Here is a 22,009-nt window from a genome sequence, read left to right on the forward strand (position 1 = left end):
GGGAGGGGGGTGGGGGACTGGGATAGGCCGGTGATGGGTATTAAGGAGGGCACGTATTGCATGGTGCACTGGTTGTTATACGCAAATAATGAATCATGGAACACTATATCAAAAAAAAAAAATTCTAGAATGAACAACCAGAAAAGAAAAAAAAAAATTAATTAATTAATTCTGGGCTGTTAGAAACCATTCCATAGTCTTTGGTGTTATTCTTTGATTTGGGGAAAAAAACAACAAAAAAAAACCACAAAGGAGTGTATCTCACCCCTTAGGTTTTTTTTTTTTTCTTTAAGATTTTTTATTTATTTACTTGAGGTGGGTTGGTGGAGAGAACACAAGCAGGGGGAGCCCCAGAGAGAGAAGCAGGCTCCCCACTGAGCAGGGAGCCCGACAACATGGACTCCATCCCAAAACCCTGAGCCAAAGTCAGACGCTTAACCGACTGAGTCACCCAGCCCCTCACCCCTTAGTTTTATTAACTGTGAGTGAAATTACTGTTTCAATATAGTAAACTCTGTGTAGTACAGATCAGGGGGTGGGGGATGAGTCTTCTCTCACAGGATTAACTAACTGAATCTTTTGTTTTTCATCCTTCATAGAATAATAGAATTTCAGAACTAAAGGGCCACTGGAAATTCTCTTCTAACTTTCTTATTTTATAGGTGAGAAACCAATGCCTGGAATGTGGAAGGCATGAAACGAGGCCCATGTGGAGTAAACAGCTTGTTCCTAACCCCCCATGAGTTAGCGACACTTGATCTGTGTGACTACAGTGAAGGAGCCAGAATGTTAACAGTGAAGCTTTCACTCATTCATTTAAGAAATGAATGAAACATTTATTGAATGTTGAAGATACAGCCTGTACTGAGGAAGGGGAGTCATTCGGGTCATAAATGATTTGTAAATTAACAACTGTACGTGATGTACTAACCACTGCTCTTTCTTTCATTGCCAGTGAGGAAGGCCCATCGCTTTAGCTGTCCCGGAGCCTGGGAATGGGACATGTGGAATGAGAACTAGGTCTGTCTGTGGACTTCTATAACGAACTGAACTTTTTTGTGTGTGTTTTTTTCCAGCTAGAAGAGGAGAGATCTGTGCTCAACAATCAGTTGTTAGAAATGAAAAAGAGGTAGGCTTTCTTTTTGTGTTTACTGTTGCGTGTATGTGTTTAATTAGGAAAATGTCAGAACATGATGCCTACGTGACTTGTGGAAAACATTCCACCTTCTTATATTCAGAAAATTGGATTGTGGTAGTTTGGTGCCCGTGATTGATAAATGATGAAAATGTATTTGCAAAAGTTACAGTATTAATTACCAAGACAAAGAATAGGTTAACTTTTAAGCCTCCTTCAGTTGCATTTATTCAGAAGTGTTCAAAGATCAGATTGTCTCTTTATACTGCTGTTATGTCCTCATTTTCAGGAGCTAAAAATGCTGTAGTTTTGCATAAAATAATTGATCGGCATATAAATACTGATTGCATTATATAAAAATTTTAACTTTTCAATAATAATGTGCTAGTGTCAACTTGAATGTTTCTATTTTTCAAAAAAAGAGCTTTATTATTGTTATTCTCTCATGGTAATCAAATGATACTGAAATGGAAACCTTCCAGCACTTTTGAGTAAGGATGAACCAGCCCAGAGAAATAATCGTTTAGAAGCCTGATGCTTCTATATCCTGACAGTCTGTCTGCTCTTTTAAAATGCGCAGTTTGTGTCTAGAGAAGTTCTGTGCCTTACGCTGCACGCCAAGCAGACGGCGTGTGCCCTTGCTGACAACCGCAGCCTGTGCGGTACTGAGGAGATGGGCAGCGCAGTGGGGACACACTTTTTTTTTTCTTAATGAAAACGAAACTTAAAATAACTCTTTAAGAATGTCTTAATCAAGAATTCATCCCTGCTGTTGCACAGTATTTTATTCTTTCATGTCAGGGCGGAGGAAGTTCCCCTCACCGCTGACTTGCGTGTTTTACCCTGGCAGCATTTCCTCCCGCCAACATGGCGGTTGCCTAGGAACTGAGGCTCTATTCAGCCCACAAAGATCGTGGGATCCACAAGCTGCATTCCACAGGACGTTAGGCCTTGGTCCAGGGGTGCCTTTCCTCCTTTCTTTTTTAAATTAAGAAATACTTACATTCGTTCTTCTGTCAAGTTTCACACCAGAACGCGTGCACGTTTCATCAGCACCCCCATCCCAGTCCAGCCAGCTGTCCTCCAGGCGGCCGTGAGCTGTGGTGACTGGTCTGCTATGCCTTCCCCAGCACCTGAGTGCAGACAGCCACAGCTCTGCCCGGGGGGTTCGGTGGGGGGGGGGTTCCGGTTATTTGATTTCACGTAGATAAGGCTCTGTTTCTCTAAAGAGAACCTCCCTATGCAGTTATCAGGGGTGTGTGATAAAGTTAATAGGGCTTATTCCTGTGTCATTCTGGTCAGAGAGCATATGAAAATGGGCTGGTGTAAATAAGCAAGTACTGGCATTATCCCTTTGTATTCATAATTCACAAACTTCATCTCAGAACGACCCAGTGAAATATATGGTGGGGCTTGCATTTACAAACGATGAATGAAACGAAAAGCCCAGAATGTTAGGCAACTTGACCAAGAGCTTAAATGCAGGCCTAAGACCAAGGGCTTCAGATTTTTATGATGCGGGCTCTTTTCTCACTGTACATTTATTTATTATTACTCTTAAATCTTTTTTTTTTTTTTTTAGAATAAAGCTGTTATGCTTCCTTAGTCTTTACGATGTGACTTTGAATTACATGCCTTTGAAAATGTGATCAGGCGTGTGACTTTTTTCTCAACTTAAAAAGATGGAACAAGTTTGGGTGCTTGTTGAGGCCACTTCTTATTTCACCAACTTTGCTCCCATTTTAAGTCCTGGATAAGTTTAGGAGACTGTCTCCTGAAAATGACTCTATGTCAATAAATGCAAATAGAGATGGTTATTTTTTCTGAAAGTGAAAATTTTAAAAACCTAGCTTCTCCTACTGTTATTTTGTCAGTTTAGTCCTCATGGAACATTATGTCTGAAATCTGAATGCAAAGATACTTTAGCTAATAATTTGGGCCCTTCAATGCCCTCTAAAAGCCAGTTTGATAATGGATTCATATGTAGGTCTGTGTGTGTGATAGTTCAGTAAATTGAGCATCGTGTACTGAAAAGAATTTGTTATGCTCTTAATTTAAAAGGCTGGAAACTACTTAAATCATAAAGGTATTTGCAATGTAGTTGTTCATGCAAGAACTGAGATCTTAGTCAAGAGTTTCATTGAGAAGTGATAACTGAACACAGTCAAGGTGGTATCTAATTGTGTCATTCACATGGCGATTATATTGAAGTGCAGAACTTATTCCTGACCTCTAGGCACAAACTACTTACTATTCAGTGGTAGCATTGTCCTGTATTTGCTACAGTCTTTTGGTATCTGAACATTGAATTGCAAGCAACATGTAGTAAAGGTTTTTCTCCCAACTTTAGCATGTAATCATTATTTTGGAAACTGGTTTCCAAGTTAGGCAGACCTCTTTCAAAACGGGCTTCAAGAAACCTGGCAGAGCAGAGCCATCCTTGAATTGCTCTGCCTGACGGAAGTAGAGAAGCGGCTTCCTCCGTCCACTGAAGCCTACAGCAGATTTGGGAACATGTTTGGCTTCCCTCCCTTCTCTAGGCTTTGTGGTGTCACTGCAGGGACTTGAGAGCCCAAATCTCAGACGTGGACTCTGGAGTCAGAATTAATTCGGTTAGTGTCAATGCAGGATAAATGTCAGAAATGGAAACTGGTTGGCGATACCGTCTAAGCGACCGAGTCTGAAGAGGTCCTGTGCTACTTGAGCTCGTTAAGCGCACTGTGGGTTGCTTACTGTCTGACTGTCTCGAGCTTGCGCTCCTTACCAATGCTCATTTCACCCTCTCTTTTCCCTTCCCTACTCCTGCTTCCTTTGCTCTATCTGTGTGTCTTTAATGGTAAGACTAAAGAAAGTCTATCCACGTTATAATAAATAAATTTCATATATTTTTAGTAAAACAAATGTTGTATATATTTTTGGCTGCCTTTGTCCCTCTGTGTCTTGCTTTTGTTTTGTAAACTATTCTCAGCAGTACACACACACCACACACACGCCGTTTTTATACCTATACACAGCAAAGAACTTCAGCGCAAATTTAGCTCTCCTTACTGTACCTGCATTTCTCTTCATGTTTCTAATATTTGGTTCTTGTTATCTTGCATTTTTAAAGCTTGCCCAGTAACACTTTAAGGTATTTGCTTCATTACTAGAATTTATTTCTTAGGTAAGTAGTAAGGAAAGAATCTGGGTAATATGTTCCCCTTAGGGGAAAGATTTCTGGCCCCCATGGCTGTTCTTTCATATCATGTTTATCTTCCCTTCTTGACACTTTCAATAACACCAAGTCACTCTGGCCGGCATGGCTTCCAGGTAACAGAGCCCCCCGCCCCCGGCAGTGTGGTTTGTGACTCAGATATCAGTAATGTTGGCATAAGTGGTTTAAATTAGTCCCTCTTGGTTTGCACAGTGGGATTAGGGCTTAGAAATAGCCTAGGAAACCAGCAATGAAATATGCCACAGAGGCTATTTGTCCTGTCATTTGGTATATAAATCACGAGGCAGATCCCTTTCTTAACCATGTGTCTTTTTTTTTTTTTTTCAAGCAGGGGGAGTGGGAGAGGAAGAAGCAGGCTCATAGCAGAGGAGCCTGATGTGGGGCTCGATCCCATAACGCCGGGATCACGCCCTGAGCCGAAGGCAGATGCTTAACCGCTGTGCCACCCAGGCGCCCCTAACCATGTGTCTTTTGATAACTTGCACAAGAAACGTTCTGCTTGCCATCTTCCTTAGAAAGCAGCCTCCTTCAGGGGTTTGTGTGTATGTGTTAAGCAGACAGAGGTTCCCGTACCTTTTCCCTTCTGCCAGCTGATGGTGTCTCTCTCCCTCCCTGACACAAAGACCCTACAAGATTTTGGCTGCCTAGAGTTCTGATTATAGAAGAACTTAACTCTGTTCAGTAACCCCCAAATCCTAGTAAAACTACATTTTTCAAATTTGACTTGGGTTTATAACAAATGAAACTCTTGAAATATTTTTACAATAGAATAAACTACCAAATAAGTTTAATTGAAACTTAAGGAGCCCCGGATTTTTTTGATAACTTCAGATAACATCAGATATTTACTTTCCAGGTGGAAGAAGTGCCTGTCTATTCCTTCCATTAAAATCTTTGCTTTGTTTTAACCTAAACAAGATCCTATTTCCTAGCAAGGTGTTGTTCACTTAGTGATTTCACAGCACCAATACCCACCCCCCTCTCCAGTGTTCATATCATGCTTGGGTGTTGAATTCAAGAAATTTCTGTAAGTCTCAGATTCTTTTCTTACTACTTATCATTCTGGAGTGTAAGTGTAAGCCACACAACGAGATAAATACAACACTTATATTTTCATCTTTGTGTAGAATTTCAATTTACCATAAATCATGAGAATTCTGTAATTCGTGTGCCGGATATCTTGGGTCTCACTAACCAGACATACATTATGCCATTTCTAACCTGGGCCTCAGTTTCCAATTCTTCCAGTCAGTTCTAAAACAGACTGAACCGTGACCTGCTCCGCATTCACTCAGTTCCTTCTTCGAGAACCGGGAGCAGTTTGGCTGCGTGTTGTTGAAGTTTCGAACTCTCACTGATGATCACCTACATTAATGCAGTATTGTAGGTTGGATGGTCTGAGGCTAGCTAGGACGTTTTTTTTTCCCAGTCGTGTTTTTCCCAAAATATTTTTGTGATACAAGGACTTTTTCCCTCTTGTTTCACACTTCATGTGATTTTTAAAACCTTTTTATTTTAAAACTTTAGATTTACAGAAGAGTTTTAGATTTATAGCAGAGGCGGAACGTACCCTTCACCCCGTGTCCCCTGATAAGCCCATCGTACACTCCTTGGTACATTTCTCAAAACTGAGAAAGCATTGTTGGTGCAGTTTGCTTAGCTAGACTCTAGACTTTATTCTGATTTCCCCAGTTTTCCCATTAATGTCTTTTTCCTCTTCTGGGATTCAGCCTAGGAAACCACCTTGCATTTAGTGGTCATGCCTCTGCAGGGTCCTTCAGTCTGTGACAGTTCCTCAGTCTTTCCTCGTCTTTCATGACCGCGGCACTTTTGAGTGCATATAATTTTTACAACAAAAATTTAAATACACACACACAAACACACAGTAGCCTGCCCTTCTGGGTTGTATCTATTGTGTCTTCGCCCTCCCTCCCTGTCTTCCCTTCATCTTCCCCTTCCTTTTCCCGCCCTTGACTCTGGGATAAATGTTTTCCTCTCATTAAGGCCTGGTCCCACTCCCTCTGCTGACAACCAAATGCTGAGTCAGTCTGAGAACATAAACCAAGCGCTCTGACGTCCTCCCTCTAGACACCCCCCCCCCGTACTTTTGTTCTACACCTGGAAATCCATTTTAACATTTCTGTTCCAGTCTTTATGTCATTACCTTTAATTTCTTTGAGCAACGTAATATCCTTTCCAGATACTATGGATGAAAAGTCATAATCCTTCAGTGTGAATAGTAGTAATAACCTTTGCTACTGTTTTGGCCCACGAGATCTCAAAAACACATTCTCGGAAGTTGCTAAAAGTTACTGAAATTAGTGAGAACCAATTGATACCTCCAGCATAAAACTGCTCTGCATGACATCTGTGTATACTCGCTTTGCATGTGTGTATTTTAATTGTTATTGCTTGGTAATAATTTATTCAAGAAGTAACAGAATTCAGTTGGGCGGGTTGTAGATTTTAAAAGAATTCTTTGGGGGTAACAGTCTTGTTTTGTTTTGTTAATTCTTCCTCTTCCAAAGTTATTAACTTGTTTCTTTAAATTCAAATGGATACAATGATATGCAGAGTCTGGCATGTCTATGCATAGGTAAACTTGTTCTCCCTCACAGTGAGTAACATTTCACGTAAAATTTTGCAAGCATAATAGCCTTAGCCCCCTTTAAAACTTCCCCGTGATACTTTTTTCTTTACGTTAACTCAAGTTAATTGCGTGTTCGTTCTAGGGCTGTTGTACGCTCACCACTCTCTCGGTTGATTTCTGGAATTTTTTTTTTTTTAACTCTTTGGTCTTTTAGAGAATCCAAGTTAATAAAAGACGCAGATGAAGAAAAAGCTTCCTTGCAGAAATCCATCAGTATTACTAGTGCCTTACTCACCGAAAAGGATGCAGAGCTGGAAAAACTGAGGAATGAGGTAGAGTACCACCCAAGGGGACCGTTCCCGCTGCCTCCTTCTGTTGCAGCCTCGAGCCTAAGCTAACCCGCTGCATTTCAGGTCACAGTGCTCAGGGGAGAGAGCGCCTCCGCCAAGTCCTTGCATTCGGTCGTTCAGTCTCTGGAGTCTGATAAGGCGAAGCTTGAACTCCAGGTAAAGAACTTGGAGCTTCAACTCAAAGAAAACAGGAGGCAGCTCGGCAGCTCCTCAGGTATAGTGATGGCCCCGTGGTGCTTCTTTCCAACACCGCCGCTTCCTGCAGAGGAGCTACTGGTAGTGAGATGTCCCTGGAAGGCAGCTGTTGTGCTGCCCCGACCGGCCCACCTGCCTTTGGCTCTCCCACCACCGAATCAGATAAGGGCCAGTCATGACCAAGGTCCTCTGCACAGGGCTGTGCTGGTATGCCCCCTTCTGGAGTCTTGGCAGCAGTAGGAGACTTAAGTGACAGCTGCCCTCCCAGTAGCAGCTGTGGGCTCTGAAAGCGCACCGCCATCCCGGGGAGCAGAGGTCCCTTTGTGAGCAAGTGATAGCTGGCTTTGCTGCTTGGAGTTCCAGGTGGGTGTGACGGGCATCCTCGGCAGCAGTAGGCCAGCCCCGAGGGAGCACTTGAGCGGGGGAGGGCCAGTGTGTGTGTGGCATCCCTCAGGGCCCCAGATGCCAGACAGGAACCCATGCACTGTACCCAAAGAACACATTTGGGAATTCCACGTGAAAGTATGTGTCTGACGCTGGCCTATTGGTCACAGTAACCCAGGAAAAAAGATGGCAAGTTTTGTGAATCCCTGTCCTTTTTTTTTTTTTTAATTAAGGTAATACTGATACTCAGGCAGAAGAGGACGAAAGAGCCCAGGAGAGTCAGGTAATATTCCTTTTTTTTTTTTTTTGCTTGGCTTACTCACTGTTTTAAAAGATCATTTAACCTTTTGAAGAGGCAATATGTTCATATGGTCTAAACAATAAATAATAATATGAACAGTAGAAAATCTCCCTCCACACGCCATCTCTCGTCCGCTCAGTTCCCAAGCCATCAAACAGGTAATCATTCTTATTGGTACCTTTTTAAAAAATCTTCCTGAGGTTTAAAAACCTGTATATAAAAACCAAAACTAGTTGTCTTTTCCTCTCCTTTTGACACAAATGGTGGCATATCTCATCTTTTTAGTAGCCGTATAGTATTCCCTTATGTGGATGTTCTGTGATTTAATCAGTTCCTTGTCAGTTGATATGACATTTGGGATGTTTCTGATCTTTCAGGTATATTAGGAACAATGCTATAATGAATTATCTTGAACATCTATCATTTTGCAGATGTACTAGTGTTTCTTTAGGACAGATTCCTAGAAGTAGAATTGCTCTGTCAAAAGATTCCTTGCTCCTCTTGACCTTAAAAAGACAGAGTTCTTGAAAACTGTTTCCCGAAAGCCAAAATGATCAAAACAGCCTTAGTTCTAAAAATGGGATTATATGGAGGCCAACTGTTCTGTATTTGGGAATATGATTGCACATAAGCAACTAACGTCCATCTTCGACTTTAAAAGTACAGTTTGGTTATATTCTGTTCAAAACTCAAAGGTACAAAAACCATCACGTTTAAATAAAGAGAGATTTAGTGAGTTTGCAGTTTGTTTTAGTTATCCAACATCTCCTTCGAAAGACACGAAAGGGTTCAACAGATGTACTAACTCACCTCGGATAGTGTTGTCTGCTTAGTCTGTGCATCTGAGAAGCATAGACTCAATTAACCGTTTTTTCTTCTCCCCTTTCCTCTCTCTGCTTCTGTTTGTTTCATCTGCCGCTGCCAACACTGTCTTCCAATCAGCAAATGGTTTGTTTTATGTTTCCTAATATGTGATCGTGTGTGAGGGAGGGTGGGGGTGTGTGTGTGGTTTCCCACTATACTTACATCCATTTTATGGCTTTTTCTTCTTCCTGCAGTGTAGCTCCTAACAGGATAAAGTCTTAGAAAATGTACACCTCCCTTCAGTGTTGGAAGGGGCCCCCTGCAGAGATTCCTGAAGCTAGTGCTTGCTAACTGTTTCAGAACTTGCGCTGGCATGAGAATAAGGCCAAATACTTCTTTAAAAAGTGAAATATATCATTTTTAATATTATAAAGTAGGATTTATTCAGTGGATAGAGAAATTGGATCTTTTTATTATATATTATATAAGAGGGAAAAAAACATTTTGTTTTTAAATTGAAGTGCCCTTGGTTTGAAAGGAGACGTTAGGACAGGAGTGTCTCCTCCTGATGGTCGCCTCATTGTCCCACTGCTCAGTGAATCTTAGCACAGGTGCTCCTCGTCCGTGTGGTACCTGAACACTGCCCTGTCGCCATGTGCCACTGTCTCCTCAGCTGAAAGGGAGCTTGAGCCTTCTCTTTGAAACACCTTCATTTCCTCTGAAGATAACATGTATTGACTGTCCCACTCTGACCAGTCAGTAGATGTTAAGCAGCAGTCGGAGGGGAATTTCCATGAACTTGTTCAGATCTACAAAGCATAAAAGTTCTGGATTTGTTCTAGAGCTTAACCAATTAACTGGTTATGCTTTATAGAGTTTTGTATAGGTATGTGTGTACATATAAAACGTTTAAACGTGGGCTCCGTAATGGCCACTATTTGCCCCTCCTGTGATGCCCAGCACATTTTGCAGCCATAGTGTGAAAGTATACTTTCATGACATTCTTGATACTCCAAGCTTTTACATTTAGACGTTTTATACATTTGTTTCTTTTTTTTCCCGGACAAATCAGATTGATTTCCTAAATTCAGTAATCGTGGACCTTCAGAGGAAGAATCAAGACCTCAAGATGAAGGTGGAGATGATGTCAGAAGCAGCCCTTAATGGGAATGGTGATGACTTAAACAATTATGATAGGTATTTTATATTAAGCAATACTGATCAGAACCTTTGTTCCACCTAAATAAGTTAAGTTCTCCAGTGAACTGGAGAAACAATTGCCTTGCCCATAAATCGATTTCCATAAATCTGGCAAGAGTGATATAACACTATAAATGGTTCAGTGTGAAAATTTAAAATGTGGACTGTAGAATTCGTATACTTGAGGCTCCCAGACTTAGCCATAATTAGTGCTTGATTATTTTTTGTTCTTTGAGAGTGATACTGTCTCTTGAATTTCATCTGATAGAGATGAGTTTCTGATTATACATGTTAACATTTCTAGTGACGACCAGGAGAAACAGTCCAAGAAGAAACCTCGCCTCTTCTGTGACATATGTGACTGCTTTGACCTACACGAGACAGAGGACTGCCCCACCCAGGCGCAGGCGTCAGAGGACCCTCCCCATTCCACACACCACGGCAGTCGGAGCGAGGAGCGCCCGTACTGTGAAATCTGTGAGGTGTTTGGGCACTGGGCCACCCACTGCAATGACGACGAGACATTCTGATGGAACCCCCAGCCGCGCCGGGCTCGTCAGATGCACTAGCATGTAGGCGACGGAACACCAGCATCGTGTGTGCAGACTTCCGGAGAACTCACGTTATTTTTGACCCCATCAACAAATCTAAGAAAATATTTTGAGCTTCAATAAATCACCCTTTTAGTTTCCCCTTAGAATTTAAAATAATAAATAGTAGGTGAATTTTCACCTCTAATTTTGTCGTCTTGATTTTTAAAAGTTCTAATAAGACATTGCACCAGATGCCATTACATTTACTGTCTCGAGGAAAATCTCCTAGAACAATCCCTACCCTCACAATACCTTATTTAAGTAACTTTAAATTATGCTGTTACTTTTCATATTTGCACTAAAATTTTTCCAGGCTGCGTTTGTATATTTAGATGTTTTGGTTAAGCTTTGACACTGGAATGAGTTGGGAAAATGTGCTATTTTGCATTTTCATCTACTCATTTAAAGTATTTTATTCTTAAAGAAGTATCTGAGCTCTCTGCACTACCTGATGTCAGTAGTGCCTTTATTTCAGGCTTGATAATACTTAGGTGTGATTATAAAATCATGAAACAGGTAAAGGGAGGGGGAAGCCCCAAACTGCTTTGGGGACATTTGATAATCTCTATGCTGCACCTACTCACTCTGCTGTGGTGTTTTGTTTGTTGGTTTTGATTATTTCAGCTTCTATATATTATATGTATATATTTTTTAAAAATCTATATTTTGGGAAAAAAACACAATGTCTTTCTTTTCAGATTTTTTACCTTTATGAAAAAGAAAACACATCAAGACATGATGGACTAGGCCAGAATATAACATCACATGGCTTTGCAACTATTTTTTCTGTTTTCATTTTGTTTCTTTGTCAGATATAAATAACTGGGAGAATTTTCTCTAAATTTGTTTTTTCAGCAGATATCCCCAGCAGTCAATTAACTAGATAATAAGCCACTATAAAACACCTAAATTAACCAATCTACAACCTTTACAAGTCTTTTTACTGTGTTTTTAGATGAATGTACGATGAGAAATTCAACGTTAATAATTTTGGATTTTCTTATCACAAAAAATAAAATGAAGGACCTCAACCATCAGAAGTTTATCAACCAGTTTGAATCTATTATCTTCATTTGAATGTCTTCTAGGATATGTAAAAAGTAATAAACGTATCTTCCATGCTCCATGTATAATAAGAACTTCTATAATTGTATATATGCCTTTGATGTATTTTTCCCCTCAATATTATCAAATGTGTGTCTGACAAGTGAAAAACCTGTAATGAGTTGAAATTTTTGGTTATAAACATATTATAATAGGAAGTGTTTCACAAACAAAATGTAAAGCAGTATTAAAATTTGAGCAAACAAGTGTTCTGTATCTACTTTAATAAATGGTTCTTCTTTTTTGCCAGTTGGTAGTAAACTGATATTATTCTCAGGTTTATTTGTCATAATGTTTTTTCTTTAAATGAGCAAGCACTATATATCCAAATAGAAATTTCCACTGCAGTCTTGTTGATGAACAGCTTTTAAGAAATCAGTGTGTCCCCCATCTCAAAGCATCCTATGACCCACTTAACATAAAGTAAATACTAAGGGTATCATCCATGCTATATCACACTGTACTACCTGACAAAAACATAAATGGCACCAGGTACCACCAACTACCAATCCACGAAGTTTTGGAAAGAAACTCTGAAAGTTGCTGGGATGTTCAGCAAAATGATAACTGAACCAAACATTTGTTTTATGATTACAGACTCCCCAGCAGGTCGATATTTCCAAAGCAGAGTTATTAGTTGAACAAGAACATTACTTTTACCTAAATAATACCCTGACACTAGTCCTACAGGATTAAAAGACTCAAACTATAAACTTACTGTGGTAATCATTTTGCAATTTATACTTAGGTCAAATCATGTTGTACACCTGAAACCAATACAATGTGACATGTCAATTATATCCATAAAAACTAAAAAGAAAAAGGTCTGCAATATTTATAGGGAAGTATAGCAATGTTTCCAAACATTGGGTATCTATACAAGTTAAAGACCTATGTCGATCCTCTTCTAGTATCCTGATGCTGTCTGAGGAGCATACCTTATCGTCCTGGTCTTGCTCATTTGTACTCATGCATGTTTGGGTCTTCACTAGCCCTGGGCATTTCACCTCTTAACTAAGTTATGGCTTTATTTAACAGTTCATGACAAGCCTTGCTGAGCTCAACATGTATTCTCACAGATGGTGCCAAAATAATACAGATTTTCAGTTGCGTAAAGAGCCTGCACACGTGACAAGAATTTGTGATACAGGTTGAGAACCACTGTGAAAACTGGATTGAGAAAAAGGGCAAGGAGCAGTCTGCATGAGTGGAAACAAGTTATTTTAAAATCTAAGTGGTTTTGGTGGAATGACGGAATTGAGAGTACAAGTGTGTATATACGTATGATTGACGGATTGCTTTTCTGCATCATCCCCAAATTCTGCTCTCTGCTTACTCCATGGTAGTTGTTTAGTGAGCCCTTTCTTCATAATAAAAAGTATATAAAGGATTGAAAGGAGCCATCCACTCGAAGACCCAACATTTTCAAGCCTCTTTCACATCCCAAATAGTCAATTTCCACCCTCGAAGTATTGAAACGCACATACCCACCTAAAACGATAGTTATTAAGCAATTAAGTTTCGGGCACCCTTCTAAGCTTTTAATATGAAACATGACGTAAATACCATCTTTTTGATCATCACAACTTACAAGGTAACATACGAATTTTACTGATGCAGTGGGAACTGGATTCCACGTGGGATAGTATTTGTGTAAAATACCATGTAGTGAAAGTTTACCAGGAAGAGCGAAACAGTGACGTCACATGACAGGCTCCCTCAGCCGCTGTCCTTTTTTGTAAATTTTAGCCTACGAACTAAGCTAGGAGAAGGGCTTTCTGATTGCTACAAAAGATTTTCATTAGTAGGTATGCTTGCTGCTAAGAAGAACGAGTAGGGTCCAGTCCCCGTCTCTCACGCAGTTCTCAGCGTCCAACGACTCCTGGACTGAGGCAGGGGAGAGGATGGTGCCGGGGGTCTTGGGGAGTGTCGGAACCCACGCGGTAGAAGAAGCTGAGGGCACTAGGGCCAGGAAAGATAACAAGCCCATTACAGCTTCCGGGTTTGCGTGCTGTCAGCCGCCCCAGTCACGTGACGCTGTTGCCACGTGACCGCGTCCGTGTGCTCCCCCGGGAAAGAGGGCGGTGGGGCAAGATGGCGGCGCACCTGTCCTACGGACGAGTGAACCTGAACGTGCTGCGCGAGGCGGTGCGTCGCGAGCTGCGCGAGTTCCTGGACAAGTGCGCGGGAAGCAAGGTGAGGGATGGGAGGCGGCGACAGCGCTCTCCAGCCGCCAGTCCGGCCTGGCCTGTTCCAGTGCCTGACCGCCTGAGCTCCAGGTGTACGAGGTCCCTGGGGCTTCCGAGGAGGGGAACAGGCGGGACCAGTGAGGCTGGGAGAGGGACCAGCCGGTGGGTCCTGAGGCACACAGTGCGGAGTCGGCGTGGCATAGCACTTGTTTTGTTGCTGCGCAGTAAGCCACTGTGGTACCTCAGCCCCTCGTGAACCAGCTCTGTCAAGTGCCCTTCATGTCCAGAGGGGCAGGTCTGGTGCCCCCTGAGATCAGGACGCATGGGGCGGGCCCGGCCCAAGGACGTAGATGGTCCAGTGTCCTTGCGTTACAGTGATCATGCGTGTCGTTGCATATGGAACTATCGAAAGCCTCCGAAGCAACAACATCTTGCAACCTGCTGCTCACACGGATTATGAAAGGAGTTATAGTTATTTGAGGCTTTACCGTGACCATTCTGGGGATTGTTTATCCTGTTAGACGTTTACTACTACCCAGCTCACAGCTGAGTGAGAAATTGTAGATCAGGGACTCGATAGGATTTCTTCTAAGTGGTGTCACCTTTCTCCTCTCCCCTTAGGATTTATCAGGCCCCTTAAGTAATTGGCAATACAGCTCCAAAAAGAAAAGGAAAACCTGGGGAATCTCAGGAATCAGTCTTAGGAAGAATAGAACCCCAAGAGATAGAGTAGGTACTAGCAGCCACTGAGAGAAAAAAAGGAGGCCAAGTCCTAGGTGCCCAGTTCAGGCTCAAGAAATGATACTGAAATCTGAATAAGGTCATGGATTGGATCAATGTCAGTATCCTGGATGTAATATTGTACTCTGGTTTTGCAAAATGTAACCATTGGGGGAAACTGGGCAGAGCATACAAGGGCTCTCTATTACTTCTTACAAATAAATGTTAATCTACCCTTGTCTCAGTAAAAATTTCAGTTAAAAAAGAGAAGAAGGGGGCACCTGGGTGGCTCAGTTAAGCGTCTGACTCTTGATTTTGGCTCAGATCATGATCTCAGGGCTCCCACATGGAGCTGCTTAAGATTCTCTCTCTTCCTCTTCCTCTGCCCCTCCACTCACCTGGTGCGTACCCTCTATTTAAAAGGGGCGGGGGGAGAAGAAGAAATCACTGGAGATTAGTAGTAGAAATGCTCTTAGTGGCCCAGAGCAATGATTCGTGGGTCACTGAGTACTAGGTTGGTTCCCCAATGCTATATGTAAGGTCCAAGGTCCCTGTGTGACCCTGGACGTGTTACTTAAACTTCTCAAAGCTTTTAAAACTTTTCTGTCAAAATAAGATTTGTAATACCTATATCCAAGGTTTTAATTTTATATAATTTGATTATGTGACATTTCCATATAAAATACTAGGTTGAGCTGCTGCCATTAGCAGTTTCCATCTGGTTCAATCTAATAATTAATACCATGACACAGATACACAACAAACTACAGTTCCTTCTTCCTGTTGAGGACAGTGATTAAGTCTTAACTTCCCCATGACAACAGCAGCATCACTGGGGCCCCTGCTTGGCTCAGTCTGTTAAGAGTCCAACTCTTGATTTTGGCTGAGGTCATGATTTCAGGGTCATGGGATCGGGCTCCGTGTTGGGCTCCGAGCTGGGCTCTGCACTCAGCAGGGAGTCTGCTTGAGCTTCTCTCCTCCCTCTCCCTGCACACATACTCCCTCTCTCTCAAATAAATAAATAAATCTTTAAACAAAACGAAAGAAAACAAACAAAAAGCCAACAATAACATCACTTGTCCAGATGCTGGTTTTTCTTTAGATCTGTAAGATATGAATGTGGTTAGAGCCAATTAAAATTTTTGTTAATTCAGAGTTTGAAGCAAATGTTCCTACTATGTATGACTGCTATTTTCTGTAGGTGTTGTTGAAATTCCTGGTATTACCTGGTATTAAGCATAACAAGAGTGTTTCTCCCCTCCCACAGGCAATAGTTTGGGACGAGTACCTCACAGGACCATTTGGCCTGATTGCACAATATTCACTACTGAAGGTAAATAAGCTATTTGGGTTTAATTTAGAGATTAATAATTCTAAACTGTAGCAATAATAGGATTTTACATTTTCTCCTGAGTAATTGGCTGGCAAAGCTCTTTGGTCTTTATATACACTGATACTAGTGCATGTCTAACATTCTTTATACAGTGGTCCATTGGCCAGTGATTTTATGCTGATCCTAATTCTAGGAAGTTACTAGTCTTGTATTATGTGACCATTACCTAGTGTCACTGACAGTTCCTCGTGTGAGGCTCATTTGAATTCAGGTGCAGTAGCAGTGACTTAATCCTGAAGCTTTGTCCTTTATACATCTGGCTTTGGGGAAACTAAATTTTGCTAATCAAGTAATAATGTTATTTGGCTGGGAGTGTTTATGATGTCTGAATCTGGATAGGATAGGTAAAGTTCAGGGGTTTTGTTAACCTTTGGTGTATGTGTTTTTCTAGGAACATGAAGTGGAAAAAATGTTCACACTTAAAGGAAGTCGTTTGCCAGCAGCTGATGTCAAGAATATTATTTTTTTTGTCAGACCCAGGCTAGAACTGATGGATATAATTGCTGAAAATGTGCTCAGGTATCTCTCAGAGTTTATGTTTGGTCCCAGAGAGGTTTGGTCCTTCTCATGGTTTTAATGTACTGAGCCTCTGTGCAGTTCCTCGTATTGCCAGTGCATGGAAAGGTGGTCTTTAGAAAACAGGGCAGGCGTGAAAGAACATAAGATGGCAAATGGGAAACTCGTGAAGTTGTTCAAACAGGTGGAGAAAGGGGTCAACATATAACCCCATTTTCAGGACAGCTAAAATTGGGACCTATATCAATAGAAAGGACTGATTATAAAACCAAAACCTCTAATGGTTATTTTTCAATACACTCAATATAGTGTGCTTGAATTTCATAAGCAAAATAAGTATGAACTGATGAAAGTTTAATACAGCATCCAGTCTTTAGAGGAGGTTCTCAGCCCCATCTGCACTCTGTGGTACAGTTGATTGATGTGGCCTTTTAGATCTTAAAAGCATCTGGGCTATTTTGGGAAGTCCACTGTCAAGGAGACTAGATCTGGGAGTCAAGAGTGATCTTTCATTTTCCTGTAAGACTGTGTCACTGCATTGGTTGGGTTAAAGAGTCATTTGTTTTCAGTAAGACACAGATATCCTGTTTCCATAAACCTGAGAGCTTTAAAGCCCCATAAACAGTTTAAGAGAAAGCTAGAAAATGCATCACGAAACACTGGCTGTGAATCAATGCCTCTTTCCTGTCAGGGAAAAAGAGAACAAAAAAGCAACTATGTAACAATTTGAATCTGAAAGTCAATATGTGTATGTTTATCCAACCAGCATTTATTTTGCACCTGCTGTGTGCCAGGCAGCGGGCCAGGCTCTGGGAAAAAAATAAGTGAAATAGCCAACGACTCGTAGGGGCTTGTAAGCTAACAAATGTTACTTCATTTGCAGTGAAGACAGACGTGGTCCAACAAGAGATTTCCACATTTTGTTTGTGCCACGACGTAGTCTACTGTGCGAACAGCGGTTGAAGGATCTGGGTGTTCTGGGATCCTTTATTCATAGGGAGGAGTACAGCCTCGACCTCATTCCATTTGATGGGGATCTCTTATCCATGGAATCAGAGGGTGCATTCAAAGTAAGTTTGGCATTCTCCTTTTTAATGTCAGACTTTGGTTTTTGTCATATTTGCATTTGTGATTACCATGAAGCTGAGCGTCTTTCCATATGTTTATTGACATTTAAGATTTTTCTCTTCAGCGCATTTTCAGCTTGTTCATTTTTGTCACCCATTTTTTCTTTTTAAGGAATTATTTACATATTCTGGACACGAATCACTGTGGGTTATAGAAGCAGCAAGTATATTCTCCCATCTGTGGTTGTCTTTTAATTATAATATATTTTATGATGTAAACATTTCCCATTATAAAGTGTTTTTTTTTTTTATTTAGGAATAGCTTTATTGAGACATAATTCATGTGCCATAAAAGTGTGTGTTTACCCTTTAAAGTGTGCAGTTCACCAGTTTCCAGGGTATTCCCAGGGCTGTGCAGCTATCGCCACCGTCTCATTGTGGAACGTTTTTATCATCCCAGAAAGAAACCCTCTGCCCATTACCAGTCACTCCCACTCTGTCCCTCCCCAGCTACTGGCAGTCACTAGTCCATTGCCATCTGTATGGATTTGCCTATTCTAGAGATTTCTTATCAACGAAATCATGTAACATGTGGTCTCTTGTGTCTGGTGTCTTTCTTAGCCTCATGCTCTCAGGGGTCATCCACATTGGAACAGATATCAGTCCTTCATTCCTTTTTATTGCCAAACAATATCTGTCGTAATGATAACCTCCACTACAGATGATGAGTTTTCACCTGTCGGTGATCATGATGCTGTGAACATTCACACGAGGTTTTGCGTGTACATGTGTTTTCATTTCTCTCATGTACGCCTAGAAGTAGAATTGCTGGATCGTACGGTAAAACTGTGTTTAACGTTTGGAGGAGCTTCCAGACTTCTCCCCAGTGACTGCACTGTTTTCTGCTCCCACCAGAGATAGATAAGGGTTCCAGTCTTACATCCTCCCCAACACATTGTCGTCTGTCTTTGAAGTTTGCCATGCCAGAGAGTGTGAAGCATTGTCTCATTATGGTTTTGATTTGCATTTCCATAGTGACTAATGATGTTGGCCACCTTCTCATCTGCTTCTTAGCCATTTGTATGTCTTCCTTTAAAGAATGTCTATTTCAATCCATGGTGCACTTTTTAAAGTGGGATAGTTTATCTTTTCATTAGAAGAGTTGTAAGAATTCTGGAATGTTCTGGATGCAAGTCCTTTATCAGATACACGATTTGCAAATATTTTCTCCCATTCTGTGAGTTTTTTTTCACTTGGTAAAAGTGGTATCTTCCAACACACACAGAAATTTTTTTTCAGCACATGTTCAGTTTATCTGTTTTTCCCTCGTGTTGCTTTTGCTTTTGGTGTCCCATCTAAGAAATCATTGCCTAACCCAGAGTAATGGATTGTCCTTTGTTTTCTTCAAAGAATTTTTTGGTTTCAGTCTTACATTTAGGTCTTTGAGCTATTTTAAGTTCACTTTATCTGATGTGAGGTGGGGATCCAGCTTCTTTCATTTGCATGTGGCTGTCCATTTGTTCCAGCACCGTTCGCTGAATTGTTTTGGTGCCCTTGTTGAAAATCAGTTGTCCATAAACATAAGTGTTTATTTCTGATGTCCCAATACTATTCCATTTATCAATATGCCTGTGCTTATGCCAGTACCATACTCTCTCGACTACTGTGGCTTTGTAGTAAGCTTTAAATATGTCACTTTTATTCTTTTAGTTTGTGCTTTTTGAGTATTATTAAATCCTCCACCCTGAAGACATAGGAAATCTTATATTTTCCTTCGAAAGTCTTGGAAGTTTTGCTTTTTATGGAAAAACAAGGTCAGGTCTTTAGTGTAGCTTGAATTGTGCATTTGTGTGGAGTGTGTGGTGTGAGGTTGAGGTTCATTTAATTTTTTCCAGATGGGTAGCCAGTTGTTCCAGCTCTGGTTTTCTCTGCTGCGTATTTTCCGCTTACGTTTGTAGCAATTGTGCACGCCTTTGTTCTCCAGAGCTGAGAGTTTTCTTGCAAATGTGATTTTATGTATTTGTTTTATTTACCATCTTCATTTTGAAGAACACTTTCTCTCATAAGAATAGTACTTTAGGGGCGCCTGGGTGGCTCAGTCGTTAAGCCTCTGCCTTCGGCTCAGGGCGTGATCACGGCGTTCTGGGATCGAGCCCCACATCAGGCTCCTCTGCTGGGAGCCTGCTTCTTCCTCTCCCACTCCCCCTGCTTGTGTTCCCTCTCTCGCTGGCTGTCTCTCTCTGTCAAATAAATAAATAAAATCTTTAAAAAAAAGAATAGTACTTTAATAAAATGACTTGCAAATGTTTTGAAAACATTATCCTGTACAATGATAAATTCTTTGAGTAAGAAAGGTACAGAGTGAAAAGTAAGCCTCCCAGTGCTCAAACTGCTAATTCCCTGTCAGAAGCAATCACTATTACTAATTCTTTTTTTTTTTTTTCCCAAAGATGCTTCATGTAGCCACAGCTCATAGTATATATAAAATACCCTCTCCACTTTTATACAAATGATTGCGTATACTATGTGACTTTGGTATCTTACTTTATTCTCTTAATAATATATATCAAGGTCATTTTCTACCATATATGAAAGTGCTTCTGTATTTTTGTTTGGAGCTACTATAATTTATCAAACCAGTCCACTTCTGAAGGACATATCAGCTTTTCTCATCTTGTGCTGTCGGAGGCAATGGATAACCCTGTTCAGAGGTCACTGTGCATGTGGGCCCTGTAAACGTAGACTGTTCTTTACTCTCCTTTGACATTTGTCTTTGGACTTTGCTTGTGGTAGTTTTTGCCATGCGTGTTTTTCAGTGCACTCACATCTGTCCATATTTCCTTCCTTGATTCATGGGTTTGTGATGCTACTGGTCTGGAGACTAGAACTTTTGAGAACCTCTGGTATTGTGCAAAAAAATTATTTGAAACTTTCTCTTCCCCAATATGTTGTTAACAGTGATCACTGCCTTTAAAGAGTTAACTTGAGGCACTAGATCTCAGTGGCACTAGTGACTAATTTGAGTAACGAAAAGAACCTCTTGGCTCTTTTTCCACCGTGTTCCCTACTGGTTTGCTTATACACTGAATCTCATCCAAAGATGGTATAGACGCCCCCCCCCCCATTTTAAATGAAAAATTTCAGACATACACAAAAGTTGAGAGTTTGACAAGGAACACCCTTATACCCATCACCTAGGTTCTGGAATTACCATTTTGCTATATCTGTTTCATCATGTATCTGTAATGGTTTCCCCAGCTGTCATTAATTCACATCTCTGTAATTAATGCGAATTGGTAGCAGCTGAGGAACTTGTCCCGGCATGACAGACCCTGTCCAGAGGAGAGATTTCCTGTTTGTTTTTCTGATGATTTGCAAAAAAAAGGACAGAATTATTTTCTGCTGGGAATTTCAAGCTCTTGGTTTTGTATGTTTTCTTCAGATTCTGTTTAGAAATCAAAGATTTGGCCTGGATGGTAAGGCTGAGAATTCCACCTAGTGCGAAATTCAGCCCCAATTTCTGATGGAATTGATGTAATTTTATATATTTATGTGATTTTAAACAATGAACATAATTTAGTGATTTTTGGCATCAGAAGGCACATGTAGGTCTTTCTGTGCTTTGGGGATGTGATTAGGATCTTTTCCATCATTGGTTTGTATAAAATGTGGGAATCAGAATTCACCCATTGAATGCTCAGTAACAGTGTTTAATCATACACATAAAAATCAGTGTATATAAGCCTGTCTCCTGGGGCGCCTGGGTGGCACAGTGGTTAAGCGTCTCCGGCTCAGGGCGTGATCCTGGTGTTCTGGGATCGAGCCCCACGTCAGGCTCCTCCGCTATGAGCCTGCTTCTTTCTCTCCCACTCCACCTGCTTGTGTTCCCTCTCTCGCTGGTTGTCTCTATCTGTCAATTAAATAAAATCTTAAAAAAAAAAAAATAAGCCTGTCTCCTTTATAGAAACTGTAGGCTGTTCTATGGTGTGGGCATGTGGGATTTAGAGGTCAAAAAGTATGTGCATTTAAATGTTAACAGTATTAGCATTTGTCCCTCCCAAAATGTCCTCCTGGCTTAAAATGCCACAAGTGCACAATAGATTTGAGATATTAATGCAAATAATCACCCCACCGACACTTATATTAAACAATTCAAGGTTAGGGGCGCCTGGGTGGCACAGCGGTTAAGCGTCTGCCTTTGGCTCAGGGCGTGATCCCGGCGTTATGGGATCGAGCCCCACATCAGGCTCCTCT

At 41.1% G+C, this 22,009-nt stretch overlaps 2 protein-coding genes across 16 annotated transcripts in view; both read left to right on the forward strand.

Annotated features, from left to right (window-relative positions):
* CLIP1 (CAP-Gly domain containing linker protein 1) overlaps window positions 1–12,135 on the forward strand; it is a 96,581-nt gene extending 84,446 nt beyond the window's left edge. For 7 of the 14 annotated variants that reach the window (XM_019800696.2, XM_019800661.2, XM_019800702.2 and 4 more), the window contains 7 exons: window positions 1,077–1,129; window positions 7,154–7,271; window positions 7,353–7,503; window positions 8,102–8,151; window positions 9,112–9,117; window positions 10,046–10,145; window positions 10,478–12,119. In XM_019800696.2, the coding sequence (XP_019656255.1) occupies window positions 1,077–1,129; window positions 7,154–7,271; window positions 7,353–7,503; window positions 8,102–8,151; window positions 9,112–9,117; window positions 10,046–10,145; window positions 10,478–10,749 (750 nt within the window). In that variant the 3' untranslated portion in view covers window positions 10,750–12,119. Of the gene's footprint in view, window positions 1–1,076; window positions 1,130–7,153; window positions 7,272–7,352; window positions 7,504–8,101; window positions 8,152–9,111; window positions 9,118–10,045; window positions 10,171–10,477 lie in introns of all 14 variants that reach the window. The other 7 variants (XM_011226250.3, XM_002913085.4, XM_002913086.4 and 4 more) reach the window with 4 other exon arrangements.
* A 1,775-nt stretch (window positions 12,136–13,910) lies between these two features.
* Window positions 13,911–22,009, forward strand: part of VPS33A (VPS33A core subunit of CORVET and HOPS complexes) — a 23,940-nt gene continuing 15,841 nt past the window's right edge. For both annotated transcript variants that reach the window (XM_002913084.4, XM_019800656.2), the window contains exons 1-4: window positions 13,911–14,066; window positions 16,047–16,112; window positions 16,564–16,691; window positions 17,572–17,758. In XM_002913084.4, the coding sequence (XP_002913130.1) occupies window positions 13,965–14,066; window positions 16,047–16,112; window positions 16,564–16,691; window positions 17,572–17,758 (483 nt within the window). In that variant the 5' untranslated portion in view covers window positions 13,911–13,964. The remainder of the gene's footprint in view (window positions 14,067–16,046; window positions 16,113–16,563; window positions 16,692–17,571; window positions 17,759–22,009) is intronic.

This window comes from Ailuropoda melanoleuca, chromosome 12, assembly GCF_002007445.2.
Source record: "Ailuropoda melanoleuca isolate Jingjing chromosome 12, ASM200744v2, whole genome shotgun sequence".
Taxonomy (NCBI): domain Eukaryota; kingdom Metazoa; phylum Chordata; class Mammalia; order Carnivora; family Ursidae; genus Ailuropoda; species Ailuropoda melanoleuca.